Raw genomic sequence first — 17,922 nt, forward strand, 5'->3', positions numbered from 1 at the left:
ACATTTTTTTGCTACAGGAGGTATTTTATTGATTATATAATTCTATATGTACCTTGGGTTACCATGGTTACACCTTGAAGAGTCCGATTATACACGAAGGATGAAGTGGAATAAATTATCGAATGGTAATCAACCTCCATGTGATGTGATATGATGACTAACGACCTTTTATATGTATTTGTCTATGCGTGTGCTTGAACTCGTGAAAGTGGGTTGTACTTGCCATCAATCACTCCGTACGACACATTGAGTAATATAATCTCCAAAGTATTACACAGGTCTTTCAAAGTTTATGCAATGAATGTGATCTGATAAACATGAGTTGACCCTACATTTATCACAGTTTCTTTCATCTTTTACACCGCCACACGTTTGATGATATCGCCAAAAATACGTACGCTAAAACATAACATCGATATGTCATGTTCATTTCATTTTCAAGTTGAATTTGTCGGCTACTACAATCATTTGTAATTAGGTGCTAAACTTAAAAATGAAACATACATACGTACATATGTAAAAGAATAAACGTTGACGCTCAAAATAATACAGTCTTTCATGTCAGACACTGTATCAACCATGTTCACTTTGTGTATTGGGGGTCAATTTGGCACCATGGCACTGATATAGACATGAAGAAACTTGGAATGAGAAAATATATATAGACAAGTTTGTGAAGTTCTCGCCTTTTATGAGACCTTGACTTAGATAATACATAGATAGATAGATAGATAGATAGATAGATAGATAGATAGATAGATAGATAGATACATAGATAGATAGATAGATAGATAGATAGACAGATAGATAGATAGATAGAGATAGATAGACAGATAGATAGATAGATAGATAGACAGAGATAGATAGATAGATAGATAGACAGATAGATAGATAGATACATAGATAGATAGACAGATATATATATATATATAGATATATATATATATATATATATATATATATATATATATATAGATATATAGATAGATAGATAGACAATTATAGAATTTGATATTTCATCGAGAAGAAGCAATGAAGGATGTATCACATGGGTACGTGTTTCTTCAACATAATCTGACACTATTATACTATACAAACGATGTCTTGATCGTGGGTGTCATCATACAGTTTTGTACACAATATACATTTTCATCACCGGTAATAAAGAGAGTAAATGATTGTTTCCATTGGCCTTTCGCCTCCTTGATTCGCAATCTCCTCTCTACCACTGATAACTACCATTCTTAAACGGAATGGCAACATGCAAATCAGGTAATCAATATGTATATTCATAAAGACAGGATAAATCTATAAGTTCTACAATAATATGCATCTTATCTTATACTTGGTTCATGGTATTAAATCATCCTACATTTGGGTTTGAAATGGTGTGGAAGAACGTACTGTACCCTATGACAATTGAAGTGACATTAACCTTCCAAACATTCACATTGAACACGAAATTTTATGATACAAGTAAATTTAAAAGTGTCATTATGGGTAATTCTATTCTACGGCTAGGTAATAATTAAAAGATGGTGTCCTCGCATACTTTTCAAATCTAGACAAAATCTAAGACTTTCACCAATCATGCAAATATTATAGGTTGCCACCATATACAAAGGATTGACGGTTTATGGGTCACATACGGGTTTTATGGAACAGTCAGCAATCAGCCATGTCTTCTACACCTATGGAAATTCCACCACATGGCCACACTTGTTTTGTCTGTCAGACCAATATCCAGGCAAATAAGATAAAGCAAAACATTTATTAATTTCTGACACACAGACAATTCAGTATACATCCTCTCCTAACCTCGCCACTGTTAAACTGACAATCTAGCACATGCGCGCGCGCGCGCACACATACTCACACACACACACACATACACACACACACAGAGGCTAACTTCACAAAGAATCACATAAAACATCATTCTCTTTTTGAAATAGTTTAATCATTCTTAAAACTTTGAATTGATTTCCTAGAAACAATGAACCAAAAGTTTTGTAATTGTAAACTACACATCTGATTCCTCAAGATATTTGGAATATTGTCCATAAAGCAGTAACATTGTTCATAGATATTTTCAAAAATATGTACACAAAATTGCAATTCAAATACAATGCAGAAAAAATCCCATACAAGGTACTCAAATGAAAGTATTGCAAATTGGATGCCCCTCTCCTTGTAACTGCTCAAACTTTGATATCACACACAATTTGATTCAAATCTTAATTCTCCCTTGTCCACCCTCTTGTCCAGTTACCACCAGGAGATACCGAAAATTAATGTTTTAATAAAACGACACAATGTAAATTAATTTGATTAAGTTGATAATTCTGCAATCTGCACATAGTAAATTTTGTGCCACCTATGTTCATGTATTTACAACATCAATGCCCCACCAAAAACAGACCTTTTCCTACATGGGTATTCCTCCAACATATTTATTTGTATTTATGCAAATTAAATAATATGTAATTATGGGCAAATCAAATTATGTAAATTATATTCAAATCACATGCAGGAAACAACAAATCATATTCAAAGACTAGTGAATCACATCCGTACAACTGATACTAAATTGACAGTTTTGTCAGATCAATGCTGTTATCAAAGAACCTTGCTTTGCAGCTTTTTAATTAATACTTTGCAGCTTTTAATCACACATTAAACAATTTTGCATCATCTTTGCAGTGTGAGATTCATTTAAGTAGTAAGTTCATTTAGTATCTGTTAATATAGCTGTCTTGTCATATTTCAGCCTGATTCCATGTACCAACATGACCATATGTGGTACTACTTGATATTTCATTAAATATGTGATATGATATACAAACAAGTCATGTACACTCTACTGTTTGAAATCTCCTAAATTCTAGTTTATCAGGCAAACTTTGCTAATTTTCTTTGCTGCAAATGTTTCACTATGGCTGAAGTAAGTTGGCCATTAAGTTGGCTTGGTTGATCTGACAAAGGAAAACAAGAATAGGTAACAGTGTCATGTCGACATTGTAATTTCAGTTCCATTTTCCATTGGCACTGGGTTTGCATTCACAGTACAGTTGTTTTTTTGTGGTATACAACTCTTTACATTCGTTGAATGTAAATACAGTAATGACAACATTAACAAATATACCCTGCTATTTCCAATACTATGCCCCTCAACCAATAAGTTTTTTTTGTATAAAAAGAAGATAGATTTGGCAACTATGTCTGATGACAAATAAATACTCCAACTTATTAGAGTTCTACAATGCATTACTTAACTTCTTTGGCAAAAAGTTCAACAAATACAGTATCAGTTATATTCATCCCAGCAGCTATTGCTATGTCTATTCATAATTTGGCTATGGCAAACTAGTTCTACAGTATAACAATTATGACACAGTCACCGGTAATCATCTCCCTTACTCAGGTTGGTTGGCTTTTAAAAATTGGTCCTCCTGCTCTGTAACTATTCTGAACAATATTTCATCTACAACCAACATAAATTGTCCTGATCCACAAAACAATATTCCCAGTATATTGTAACAAATTCCCTTTAACATATCCATGTACTCTCTTTCGTAAATGCCTTTTTTTTTCAATCTTAACAATGTGTGGGTATTTGGCAAACTTTTTTTTTTTGACTTTTGGATCTATTCAATATTTGAAAGATGCTGTCACACTAATGATAAACATGCCAGCATTTGCAAGGGCTGATGAATGCACTCACTTGAGGAGTCACCCATGGCTTTGAATTCTTAACTGCTGGTTTTATGTTAAGATGGTACCAATTAATCCTTATATCATTGTTTATTTCCCAACACTAGGAGGACAAATTCTATGACTATTCAGTCATACTGTTCACATGGTACCATATAATATGTACTCAATAGTACACTGTATTTAATCAAAGTCTGAGGGGGGGGGGGGTGTTCTTTTCAGTCTGAAAAGAGTGAAACAGTTTAACGAAGACATTCTGAATTCCCAGGTTACTCCTGTTACTTATTCTGTTCACATGGTACATACACTGCCCTCTCAACCTACAGTAATGGGAGTACACTGTATTTCACAAATGTTGTAGGGGTGTCCTATCTGTTCTGAATGAAGTGATACAGTTGAAGAAAAACATCTGGAACTCCTGAACTGTTCCTGCCAGCCATTCTGTTCACATGGTACCTACAATACCCTCGACTGATATTAATGGGTACATATTTCACAAAGTTGGAGGGATGTTGCTTTTGGTGTGGATGGTGGAAAATGGTCTCAGGAAGACAACCCAAATTCCTGAGCAATAGTCGTATTCCTGTGAGTCTTCCTATCCACAAGGTACCAAACAATTTCCTCTCTACTGGCACTAATGGGAGTATTTCACAAACATTGGAGAGGTGTTGTTTTTGGTTTGAGAGGAATGAAACAGCTTACTGACAACACCATAAACTCCTGAACTCCTCCTGCCACTTATTCTGTTCACATGGTGCCATACACTACCCTCCCCACCTACACTTATGTACTTAACAAATGTTGGCGAGGTGTCCTATTTGGTCTAAAAGGAGTGAACAGCTTGAGGAAGACATTCTGAAATCCTGAATGACTGTCCATCTCCTCATAGTCTTCCTGTCCACATGGTACCATACCATACCATACAATACAATACCATATCTACTAATACTGATGGTGAGTATTTCACAATAGTTGGGCGAGGTTTTCTAGTTATGATGCTCGTTTCCCTTTCATAACAATACCCGGACTGTCTGGTGGTGTGCCATCTTTTACTGAACCACTGGAGGGTTGACGGCTTTTACTTGTTAATTTCCCCTTACTAGACGTTCTGGTGGCTGTAGCATGACCATCCTCTCCTCCAGTGAAGTCCCCTGAGCTCCTATCATCTGAAGAGAAGTCAAAGATTATTGCAAGATGTGGTATATTTGTGTTGAGTTTGAAGGAAATAGATATCCCTTTGTTAGTGTCAGTTAACATACATTATATATACAACACAAAAACCACATCCTGTTAATGTTTGTAATTGACCCAGTCTGATGAATATCATAATTCTTACAGCTCACTGCAGACAAAGATAGATCATATATAACAATGTGGCTAACTAATTGACTTCTGTTGTGCTATGGTACACTGCTCCCTCCTACGTAATTTATCATCTTTTATGACAAACATAGACATCATTGTAGATAATATCTAAATTGGATGGAAGTCAATCATTAGCTTAGGATGTACCAACACAGAAAGAGCAACTTCATCCGATGTGGGGAACTCGGCAGTGTATACACACCTCAACAGTATGAATCACTCCTTTGACAATAAGGATGTAGTTATATTGGTCAAAGAAAACAGGTGGTTTGAAAGAGGGGTAAAGGAGGCTGTATATGTTAAACGGGATGAGCCTTCTCTTAATAGGGGAGGGGGACTACATCATGACTTGGCAGGTGCGTACAACACTGTGATCAGTAAAATTCCTCAACGGTTTTCATCATCACATGACAATCCTACTCTGTCAGGTGTCACAAACCATCTGTCATCAGATCATCAGTTGGCCTGAGGAAGCATCCAGGATAGGACGTGAAACTGTTGCCATTTAAAACAACAGCAAGTCCAGTAGGATAGATTATAATGACTTCATTATTAGCTTAGGATGCTAAGTGAAAAGTTCTTATTTATGGAATACTGTGTATTGTTTCTTTTGTTTGCACCTGGTATAATTAGACACCAGAAATACATTATGCAGCCTGTTATTTCTGTATAAAATATCATTATGGTTATGAAATACACGATTGTTTAATATACAACGTCATGATTGTAGCAAATGAGATGGGACAAGATCATAACATAAATACTTCCCTACTCTACCCTTGAATGGTAAATAATGGCTTCAATCAATATTAAAGCTTCTATATTGAACTCTTTGAATATTTGTATACTCTCTGTTCTCTGGCTTTCAAATATTGTATTTGTTAAATGCTTGCATACCTTTGATCACCTTGCCTTGACTTGTTACTGTTGCCTGGCTGCTGGCTGATGATCGTATACTAGATATGGAACCTGTGTGTTCTACTGTTCCAGCAGTGGATGTACTAGATGCACTATGTAAGGATGATACCTCACCAAAGTAGTTTTTAACTGAAAAAGAATGAAAGATTTAAGATTTAACACCTGTATTTTGGAGCACACTGGTCTAGTATTATGAAGTCAAGAATTGTACCAAAATATTGTAAGCTAAAGAAAAGTTGAGAATTGCAAAACCTACATCAACAGACAAACAGGAAAGATGAACAAACATTTGAAATAAGGGATTTTAATAAGTCATTATAAATAAACATAACCAATATGTGTTTTGTGTCTTTGATGGATGGATTTCTAGTATATCATGTAAAATCAATCATTTTCTGTGTGTCCTTCTTTAACTGTACTCTACATCACAGTCATCTCCGTTCTAACAATCAATTACATATTAATCTGGCCTGGATAATTGTCTAGCATAACAATCATACCGTTTTTCTTAATCGGCCAATTTACGTTGATGGAATGGAAGATGACCATGGGACATTACCATCTGCCCATAATCATATCATATCCCAAATGACATAATAGACATAACAATTGAAAGAGTGATTATCCTTGAGGTTATGTATTGTTATTATTACTACGGAATAATGAACTCTGCATACAGCATCCCTATATTTTAACTGCACATATTTTGAAAGAAAGTATTTTTTCTCCCAATTTCCTCCCTATGGGCTATTGCAAAAAAAACTAAAAAGAAATGCATAAAGCTTAAAGACTTACTTTCTGCTAAAGTTACATAAAGTAAAACTTTCTACATCAAACATTGCATCCCTTCAGTTATGATATAAACCTGTTATAGTTATACCCTATGATACTGACATCAAATACAAAGTGGCAAAATTATGCAAAGGAACACAAAATGATGACATATTTGTTATTAATAATTAAGATGCTAATTTTCCCTAATAGTCAGATATGTGCAGCCAGGCATTATTTTCATGATAACATATTACTCTAATCCACCTTATGTCAAATTTAATTTTCTTAATTGAATTTTTATAGTTTCTCATTTTGTGACAACCCGGAATTTGAGAGATTGAATGTTTGTCAATTTTTGTATAATGGTGAGAAGCCTTAATTGGATTTACATATTCCATAACTGGATAATATTTATATTGGTGTTTATCATAATTAGCTCAGTTCTGGTGTTGGCCTGTTGCCAGTGGGTGGTAAAAACTATGCCACAATAAGATTATGAACACCCACGTTGCAGGCTGGCTTTTATGATAATAAATTACATACACTAGTAGTAAATCAATTTCTTCCTCTATCTGTTCTAGTGGGTTTTTTTTTTCAATTATTTCAAACCTGATTACTGCATTTAATTTAATTTAATTGAAGACTATTAATCATTTTCCAACCCCTAATTATTTGTACCTCATTAAGCAATGAATTAAAAACCAGAGTATATTGCAGATCATGAGTTCTATTAGTTAGGATGTAATCTTTTTTGGACATTATTGTTGCCAATGATTACAACAGCTTACAGGCATACAGCTGTTTAATCTAACCATGCAGTATTTTTTAGCAGAGTGTGGTTAAAACATTAAACATTAATGTCACCTTCACTAAAATTCAAACATCAAGCGATAATTCATGAATTGTTAAGACAGTTTTCCACATAGAATAAATGAAGTGCAAAATAGTTTAAATTGAATCCTGCGGACATGAAAATCCGTGGAATTATTTGGTGGAGTTAAGAGGTATACAGCGTTTTGAAATGGTTCATTTAAAGGCAAACATCAGTGAACGTCAAGAAATAAAGACACATTTTTAATCAGTGCATCTCCTAGACTGATTTCACTGTTAACTTTGACTATGTTATGTGTGAATATGGAGAAATACTTGGTTGAAACTGTCCCGGTTACATTTACATAAGAAGCCATGGCTACAAGAACACAACCTGTAATTCCACTTTGGACTTAAGATAGGTTCTGCACAGAAATTCCTATCATTGTGTTGTTGGCATCCTGCAATTGCAATCAAACCAAAGTGCACCAGTTCAGTCTGTATTTTTCATACTCCAAACTGATTGTCAAACCAAAATAAAGTTCTACCTTAACTTTTGCGTGGTTACTACAGAATCCTACGCGATATTGCTTATCTGTCCACATAACGTCAGATTATTCTATTATTCAATGAAAGTCATTATCTAAATATGCTACATGAAGTACTTTGGCACTAGTATGATAATTTATTCTAATATTATTCAAATTTATGTTTCTAAGATCAGTCTTTGGAGGCATAGCCACAAAATAGAATTTTCAAAAAGCTGTACGGGTATTAACAATATGTTTGAAAGTGTAGTGTCGCGAAACTTTCAAGTAGGGAGGCTTTTTTTTTTGATACAGGACACAAAAAAAAATAAACTGGTCAACTTCTGGATGGTTAAGATTAAGAAATATGTCAACAACTAATGATATCAATCTAACAGATTTCTCATGGCACATTCCCAAAATACATCAATCTATTGATGGCATAAAACATTGTTTGTGTCAAGGTTCTAAAACATTGTTAAAACACTGCTAATGGGAGGGTTGTATCGAGAATATGGAAAGGAACTGAGTGAGTGAAGGAGCGTATACATGTGTCATTTGAAACGTTTTAATACGGTCTGTCTACATGATATTATAGAGCTGCACCATTGTAACTGATTCTATTTCCATCATGCCTAAAGACAAACATAAAACATTGGTAAAATTTCTATATATCCATGTTAGCATTTAAACAGACTTCTTTGCCTGCCTTAATTTTGCTGGCTTCTTTTCCAAATGACTTGGTTTTAGCCATTATGAAGTAACATATCTGAATATGAGAAATAACAAAGAAAATTTGTCCATCAGACTTTCTACAACTGTTACATGTGACTGATTCACAGCATACATATCTATTGTTCTGTATTCATCTCTCACCATATGTGATCTGTTACTTGTTCATTGATAAATTTGACTGTTACGTAACCATGACTTTTCTTTTCAGCATTATTTTCAGTTAATCTCTTCAGCATTTTTATGACATTAACTACCCCATAGAAACCATCAAATTTGTACAATATCTCTAAAATGTTTTTTTATAGTTTCATTTTTTTCTCAAACATTTGTGACAATCATTAATATGTGATAATTCTAATACAACATTTTATCCATTTTTAAATTTAATGTAATTTTTATCATAATCTCTACCGTTTGTTCTGAAAGACATATCAGATATAACACTATGTATTAAATGCACAAAAATGTGTACTAGGACTTTTTTTATGTACAGAATGTTGACTTGACCACGGTTTGTCTTGGATATGTCAAAGATGTTCATGTTCTATAAGAAGAAAATATTAACATATCAGAGAGAATGCAACTCGGCAACACCAACCTTCCAGATAGCTGTGGTTTAAAATCTTTGGAAATTCTTTAAAATGTTATTCTTTCATCCATAATACGACATTGGTGATATCACCTACCTGTCCTTCCTTCCATCCACATATCACCTACCTGTCCCTCCTTCCATCCAAAATACAACATTGGTGATATGACCTACCTGTCCTTCCTTCTATCCACATATCACCTACCTGTCCCTCCTTCCATCCAAAATACAACATTGGTGATATGACCTACCTGTCCCTCCTTCCATCCACATATCACCTACCTGTCCCTCCTTCCATCCAAAATACAACATTGGTGATATCACCTACCTGTCCCTCCTTCCATCCACATATCACCTACCTGTCACTCCTTCAATACACAATACAACATTGGTGATATCACCTACCTGTCCCTCCTTCCATCCAAAATACAACATTGGTGATATCACCTACCTGTCCCTCCTTCCATCCACATATCACCTACCTGTCACTCCTTCAATCCACAATACAACATTGGTGATATCACCTACCTGTCCCTCCTTCCATCCACATATCACCTACCTGTCACTCCTTCAATCCACAATACAACATTGGTGATATCACCTACCTGTCCCTCCTTCCATCCAAAATACAACATTGGTGATATCAGCTACCTGTCCCTCCTTCCATCCACAATACAACATTAGTGATATCACCTACCTGTCCCTCCTTCCATCCACAATACAACATTAGTGATATCACCTACCTGCCACTAATATAGCTGGGTTCCTATCATGGGCTGGTGCAAACACATGAGATGTGAACTCTTCAAATGTGGTGGGATCTCTGTGGTTCTTGATAACAGCTTCTAGGTACTTGGATCTCTCTTCATAACTGTTACAATCAGTTAAGGTAGAATATACTAGCATGTGCTAACAATACAAATACTAACTTGACTATAGCTTCATACTTGGACTTCCATCCATCACTGTTTTGTCACTCCTCACACACATTCATACTTCATCTTAGTTGGCATTATTCACCTTGGGGCTAGTATCTTTAACAATAAGTTTATACAATTAAATGTGAATAAGTTGATGCAATATGCACACAAAAGTGTTCTGTACCATCACACTACTACCAAATATATTACCGTAATCAGTCACACATTCTTTTCTTATGTCTCATACACAGTGATCATCATGTTCACTATCACATCATCATTGCTATATAGGAACAGAAAACAATTTGACATGTGAGAACACAAGTAAAATCTTCTTCACGATCATATCATCACTACTATAGGAACAGAAAACAATTTGACATGTGAGAACACAAGTAACATCCTGGGTTAATACTTGACTTGTCATCTACAAACAAAACAAAGAAGACTCTGTCACATGAGGTATACATTTATGTACCACTACATCAGTATTACTATTAGCAGCACTGACAAAAAACAACTAAAGGGATTGATATCTAAAACTTTGATATGTTTATTTTCATGAACCCTTTTCTTGTATAACTGTTACACAAAGACGAGACCCTGAACAGTACAGAATACATGATGTACATAGTTGAGTTGTCAAGAGGCTACAACGATGGTACTACACACATTTTTCTAAAGCACTGTGAATATAAATTTGGTGTAACAGCTTGACAGAATATGACAACAGAAACCAGACATTGCAACAAACAGGGGTCAAAAAATCAACACATTGGCTTATGAAACCATTGAAAGTGTTCTCAAATTATACATAAGTGAGTCAGTTTCTCTTTCAGCTAAGCATGTTCTGATTCACACCTTTTCAAGTAACCTAGCCCAATTACTAAGGATAATTGAGAATTTAACACCTCGATGAAAACCAACAAGGGATGAAATTATGCCCTATCAGCTACCTAAATTTCACCATCTATGAATGATAGATATAAAATGACAACAAATATCTGGAATTACAATTACATGAGATTTTTTTTCCTCTCTGCATTGTCTGAGTGGGTGAGTTTTGTGAAATTAGCAGTGAAAATTGCCGGGCTATTCAATTTCTGACCATACTGTGTTTCATAAATGGTCACAATATAACACATAGTATGTTCTAGATATGTATATGTACATGTGTGTTGAGCTGTTGATAAGTCTAGGAAGTACAAAGGGGGGAAAGAAAATTACAGACATGGTACCTGCCAGCAATAAAGTGGACAATAATGATGATTAGAAGAAAAAGGTCCCAAAGCAAACATTTAAAAAAAAAAAATTTCTAAGCTTGCATAGTACCGGTACACTTCAAAATTGTTGAAAAGCTTAGTAGGAAGGTGGGTGTTTTGAAGTAAATAACACATGATTTGGTTTTGGTGGGACCTCTGTGGTTTGACTACAGTCGTGAACAAACACTTATTCTGATTATTTTCTCACCAGTAGCTGTTTCCTTGGACATACAAATATCTGATTTGTAGAGTAGTTGTCATTCATTGCCACTGAATGCAGTAATCATGCTGGTTATTCCCTGCACTATTGCCTTCTGGTAGTTTGCTTTCACGCAAAAAGCTTTCTTTGTTGATGTATACACAGTCCACAAATTTGCTGTTATTTTGGATAACTTTACCAATGGCAAGTTTTTCTCTTTTTTTGTAAAGATTTATTCTTTATGTTGCTGATATTCTAGATGGCAAAAGTATGAGATAAAGCATGAGAGGATGAGAGAGAGAGAGAGTGAGAGAGTGAGAGAGAGAGAGTGAGAGAGTGAGAGAGAGAGAGAGAGAGAGAGAGAGAGAGAGAGAGAGAGAGAGAGAGAGAGAGAGAGAGAGAGAGAGAGAGAGAGAGAGAGAGAGAGAGAGAGAGAGAGAGAGAGAGAGAGAGAGAGAGAGAGAGAGAGAGAGAGAGAGAGAGAGAGAGAGAGAGAGAGAGAGCATAGCTAAATAACAACTTGGAAGGGGACAAGCGTGACAAAAAATTGTCTGAGAATGACACTGGTGAACATTTACAAATACACACTCTGTCAGAAAACTTGTTATATTGAATTATCAAGATGATAAAATAAGACAAATATAAAGTAAAAGTAAATGTTGACAATTTAACATCCAGACATTATTTTTCTCAGTCTAGACAATTCTTTCATGTACACAGAAGTTGAAACTAATACATATTTGACTAGTGGTATTATATCCACTGCAAAAAGATGAGTATTGGAACATTATTAGCTACTGTCATGACTCCACTGGTGTAACCAGCTGGTACTGGTACTTCCTTATGAATAACAGAAACATGTGTTACACACAGTCCTGTAAGGCCCAAACAATGCTATATACATCTCTTGCTTTGTGCATGCAAATCAAATGCTGCTAATGAAATGGACACCCTTTGTGACGGAAATTCCTTTGTCTAGCAGCAAGCCTGGGATATTGTTGGTATTTCCATTGTGCAAAAAATGGTTAGAAATGACACCATTCATTCTTTTTCTGTCTGATGGCATATCCAAGCTGTTTCCAGCCACAACAAAATGTTAGATGACTTAGACAATGTCATGGAATGAAATTAATTAGTGGAATTAAATGAAAGACTCCAGTCTTTATCATCATATTCAACATCTCTAACAATGAAAATGTGTAGCATCTGGCAAGGTCCCTGACAAAAAATTTTCCCCAGACTGTACACTTTGATTTTTTTCTACTGACAGCGGCGCCTTATTATCTTTTCACGAAATGATCTGAATGAAGAATTTAAATTCTGTGTTCAATCACTGTAGTTGGTTGGGGAAATATATTCTATTCTCTATTAAAATACAAGTGTTACACTATGTTTTTCTTTCTTGTGAGTGTATTTGGAACTGGGTCGTACATGACAACCTGCATGCATGGATTCCTGAAAATGTCTACTTAGGGTGACAGATGAGTGCAAGAAAGCAGAATTTTGTGTTTTTAAATTAATTTCTTTGGATATCCAGATTATATTATCTTTATATTCATCTAAATGAGTTACTCAATTTCAGCTCACATTTTGAAACTGACAATGGACAAAATGATTTCACAACAAAAAATACTGGCACTAGCTGTCATTAACACAATGCAAATGGGATGATGAAGAGCCACCTATAAAAGTATGAGACAGATGGCGTTTTGTAATGAAGTCTTTTCATAGTGGCATATGATGGAAATAAACAGCTATGATGTGCATAGACATGTACATACCAATCTGGAATGCTGTAGCAGTATCAACTTATTAGCTATTTGTAAAATGACTGACAGAGACAACTCGCACTGAAATATGCGTTTCATTATACCACTCATCCTCCCCTTGGCCATTCTTGGAAACGAACGAGAAAAAGCCACCGAACTAAAAAAAAATTGCAAGGAGCTCATCATTTGATGTTTCTCATTTTTCTATTAGAAGAGAGCTGGAGGACAACTGAGAGAATACAGATAATAAGCTGGCCGTCTCCATGCATGTACAAATCCCCCTTGCAGCACATTTGTTGAAATATCCTGTTCCTTACCTTCTAATGAGCCTGGCTATTGTTCTTCTACCAGGCAATCTGGGCAACTGATGTTGGCGTTTCTCCTCACAGCCAAACCTGAGAGTACTAGGGGATAAATATTTCATACAATCAACGAATGGAATGGCTGATTACCATTAGCTAAGTTGCTCTATGATTGTGTATCAATCAAAGGTCTAGAGATGAGAGTGGTGATATGGTTTGGCATCAAATATTCAACAGTACCACTGATTGACGTTTATGCAGCTAACAAAAACGTCTGACTTATTTCTAAGTGGACTGGAAGTTTATAGTAAATACTGGAATGTTGTACTACATTTTTTATGGCAACATGGATATTTTTAAAATTGACATTTAAAGTTACAGTAACTGTCTTTTCACACACATTCACCATTGCTGATAAAAGAATGATACTACATGATGACACCAGTACTCTATAATCTCAATATAAACATACAGTTGTGATACACATGGTACATTTTCATTTTGATATATATGAGGTTTCCATGTTGAAAATATTAGATAAAACATTATTTGCATTACTATGTATCCTTCCACAGCATCGCATAATGACAATGTGTAAAGTCAGTTGAAAGTATGTTGTCCTAATTCAACAGAAGAGCTACCTGAGAGAGAGAGAGAGAGAGAGAGAGAGAGAGAGAGAGAGAGAGAGAGAGAGAGAGAGAGAGAGAGAGAGAGAGAGAGAGAGAGAGAGAGAGAGAGAGAGAGAGAGAGAGAGAGAGAGGGGGGGAGAGGGAGGGGGAGAGGGAGGGGGAGGGGGAGGGGGGAGAGAGAGAAAAGGGGAGGGAGAGGGAGAGGAAGAGAGAGAGAGGGAGAGGAAGAGAGAGAGAGAGATGATGTACACAGACATTTACAGACAAAACAAGTCTTTGTAGAAGATACATCCCTCAAATGCTTTACTTATATGTAACTGAATGGAGACATTAGTGGCAACAAACAAATATTAAAAAGTGTCTGTGATATGCAGGAAATGGCTGGATCTCAATAACTGACCCTGAAAATTAAAGACATGGTCAAAGGTCAAGGTCTGAAAAAAAACCACTTGCACCTCACAATATAGGCTTAGACACTTGGAGTTTCCATGTATTAAAGTTGTTGAATTATGCAGTAAAATCATGTTGTTCACTCATCATTCAGTTAAATGTTATCTGAGCACCAAACTAATGCATGTATTATATATTTCTCTTCTTCTCTTGTTCTGCATTACCTTCAGACATCATTTTGAAAGAAATTGGTCACACGTAAATGATAAAGACTGTCTTCAATATGCAAGAAATAGCTTGGTTTTGATAACTGACTCAGAAAGTTGAGGTTGAGGTCAAAAAGTCACATTCTTACAAAAAAGCTTGCATGTGATTAAATATATGGGGTTAGACACTTCAAATGGACTCTCTATGTATTGAAGTTTTTGAGTTATGCAGCAATATATTGACTTGTTTACACCAAATATGGCCACCATTCAGTAAAAAGTTATATGAGTACTAAAAGTAGTCCTTGTACATATTTTTCTTTTCCTATTTTACTTGTGGACATAATTTAAAAGAAATGGCTGGATTTTCTTAATTGACCCTAAAGGTCATGGTCAAAGGTCAATGTCTTAAAAGAACGCTGGTACCTGATAATAGGGGAGTAGACACTTAAATGGAGTCTCTATGTATTATAGTTTTTGAGTTAGACTGTAAATATTGATTTTCAACTACAAATATGGCCGCCATTTGGACAAATTTGCATATGTCACAAAACAAATGATGTGCATATGTCCCATATGATATGTCACCTTTGTACCAGGTTTGAAAGAAAGTGGATATTGCATGTCTGAGTAATGATGTATTATGGACACATGCATGGACAGACAGAGCACACTGTAACAGTCCCTCTTTGAGGGATTAAAACATGATGTACAGTCAGATAGATAGAAAGACAAAGAGATAGTTGAGAGACATGATATGTATATAGCAATAGATGACTATGGCATGCACACAAAATGATGTATAGGCCTACATCCAGGAAGATATACAAACTGATAAAGAAACACACAAACGAAACATATACAAAAAGTCAAGCTGACAGACAATGAGAGAGACAGTGAGAGAGAGAGAGAGAGAGAGAGAGAGAGAGAGAGAGAGAGAGAGAGAGAGAGAGAGAGAGAGAGAGAGAGAGAGAGAGAGAGAGAGAGAGAAAGAGAGAGAGAGCTACAAAGCTATAACAGATATTGACAGTCATAATGACAGACAGATGTACACAAATATACTCAGTGACTATTGATACTGGTATACACACAATGACAAATAAACTTAAAACTCAGTGACATACATACACTAACTCACAGACACACACTCATACTACATAGTACATAGTGAGAGACAGACAGACAGAGACACATTCATAGTGATACTGGTATATCCACTCAATGACATATATAGACAAACACTTGCATTGATAGGCATACTCGATGACAGACATACACTAGAGACAGGCAGACATTTACTCCTACTGATTGACAGATAGCTATACACTCAGTCATGGAGAGGTGTAATTTTGTAATGACACAGATTATAGATGTAGTCATCTGGATGAGACAGACATACAGACAAGACATACAGATACACACATACAAACTGAAAACCAAACGTGTACATGCAGAGATAGACATAGAGGTAGACTAAAGCCACATATACAATGGGTGAAGACTATTAGGTTTCTTCATTAATTCCTTACTATCTATGAAATCTAGAAATGGATATGATATTTCTAATCAAAGCTATGGGCAGAACTCAACCTCTGGGTCAACATGCACATATTGAAAATATGAAATTTAAGAGTCTGGGTGAATCCTTTTGTCAATAAAGCTTAGAGAAGAGGAGCTGTTCAGTGCGGTAATAGCAATTCAATCAATACATTGTACAAACACTGTCGCCAGATGAATGGTCCATACTGGTACTCTCTTTGTAAATGAGCAGTCCTTTATTATCACTCATCACAATACATGTTTTGTTCTTTCAAACATATGACTTTTTGCCGTGCTGGTAACATTTGTCTGTCCTTTTGTTTGCAATAAATTTTACAAAGCCGATAAACAATTGAAGCAATGGAGGCAGATTTTATTGCAACATGATAAATTAGCCGTCACCATCCTTTATATTGTCCTATTAATTGCTTTCATACTATTATCACCGTGTAAGTTATAAAAAGTTGTTTTTTTTAACAATCAACACAATTTATATTTAGGAATTCAAAATTCTCTGCCAACAAAGTGATGTTTCATGGTGAGCCAACAGTTGGTGATTTTTGAACTGAATTCCAAAGCAGTCATTTTATATATTAAAAGTTGACAGTGTAATACAGATAATGTGAGTCTTAATTTTTCATTTTTTAACATAATAAATGTCAACTTATTTTATGTATATAATTCACCAAGCACAGGATACTGTGATGCATAAAAAAAGCTACTGTAGGATAAAACTCTGATAAACTGAACTTTCCACTTACACACATGCAAACTTATTCCAGTCAGTTTTTGGACTTTATCACTCTTAATTATCAGAATCCTAACACAACTTTAGCTATGTAAGTTTGAAATAGATCTATTATTGAAATCCATATTTGTTATAACACAAAAGAATGTCTACATTGATGTGGAATTATGTCATGTGAGTAATCATTGTCAATCTACAAATAACACAAAATGGCATTATAAATAATTACCAAATATGTACCATATAAATATTTTTCTTATAATTTAAAAAAAATAAATAAATATAATAATATCTCATTCAACAAATAGACACAATTCCATAATCTTGGTTTAAGTTTGTAAATCCAAATATGAATATTTTTCTGAAACTATCTAAATTTAAATTAAGGCTGTGATGAGATTTCTCAATGTAGACAGTGACCAATTAACTTCATTTAGCACCGAGTGTTAACTAGCTGTTTTTCCTTCTTTATTTTACAACTCAATGATCCAGGTGATGAGTTATTTTTTCCCCTATTGCCTACAGC

The 17,922-nt window shown here is 35.1% G+C and overlaps 1 protein-coding gene across 2 annotated transcripts in view; it reads right to left on the reverse strand.

Moving 5' to 3' along the window:
• Positions 1–1,993: 1,993 nt before the first annotated feature.
• LOC144449964 (ral GTPase-activating protein subunit alpha-1-like) overlaps positions 1,994–17,922 on the reverse strand; it is a 95,926-nt gene continuing 79,997 nt past the window's right edge. For both annotated transcript variants that reach the window (XM_078140539.1, XM_078140533.1), the window contains exons 41-43: positions 10,176–10,303; positions 5,977–6,126; positions 1,994–4,880 (exon numbers count right to left, since the gene is read on the reverse strand). In XM_078140539.1, the coding sequence (XP_077996665.1) occupies positions 4,705–4,880; positions 5,977–6,126; positions 10,176–10,303 (454 nt within the window). In that variant the 3' untranslated portion in view covers positions 1,994–4,704. The remainder of the gene's footprint in view (positions 4,881–5,976; positions 6,127–10,175; positions 10,304–17,922) is intronic.

Source organism: Glandiceps talaboti, chromosome 2, assembly GCF_964340395.1.
Source record: "Glandiceps talaboti chromosome 2, keGlaTala1.1, whole genome shotgun sequence".
NCBI classification, from domain to species: Eukaryota; Metazoa; Hemichordata; class Enteropneusta; family Spengelidae; genus Glandiceps; species Glandiceps talaboti.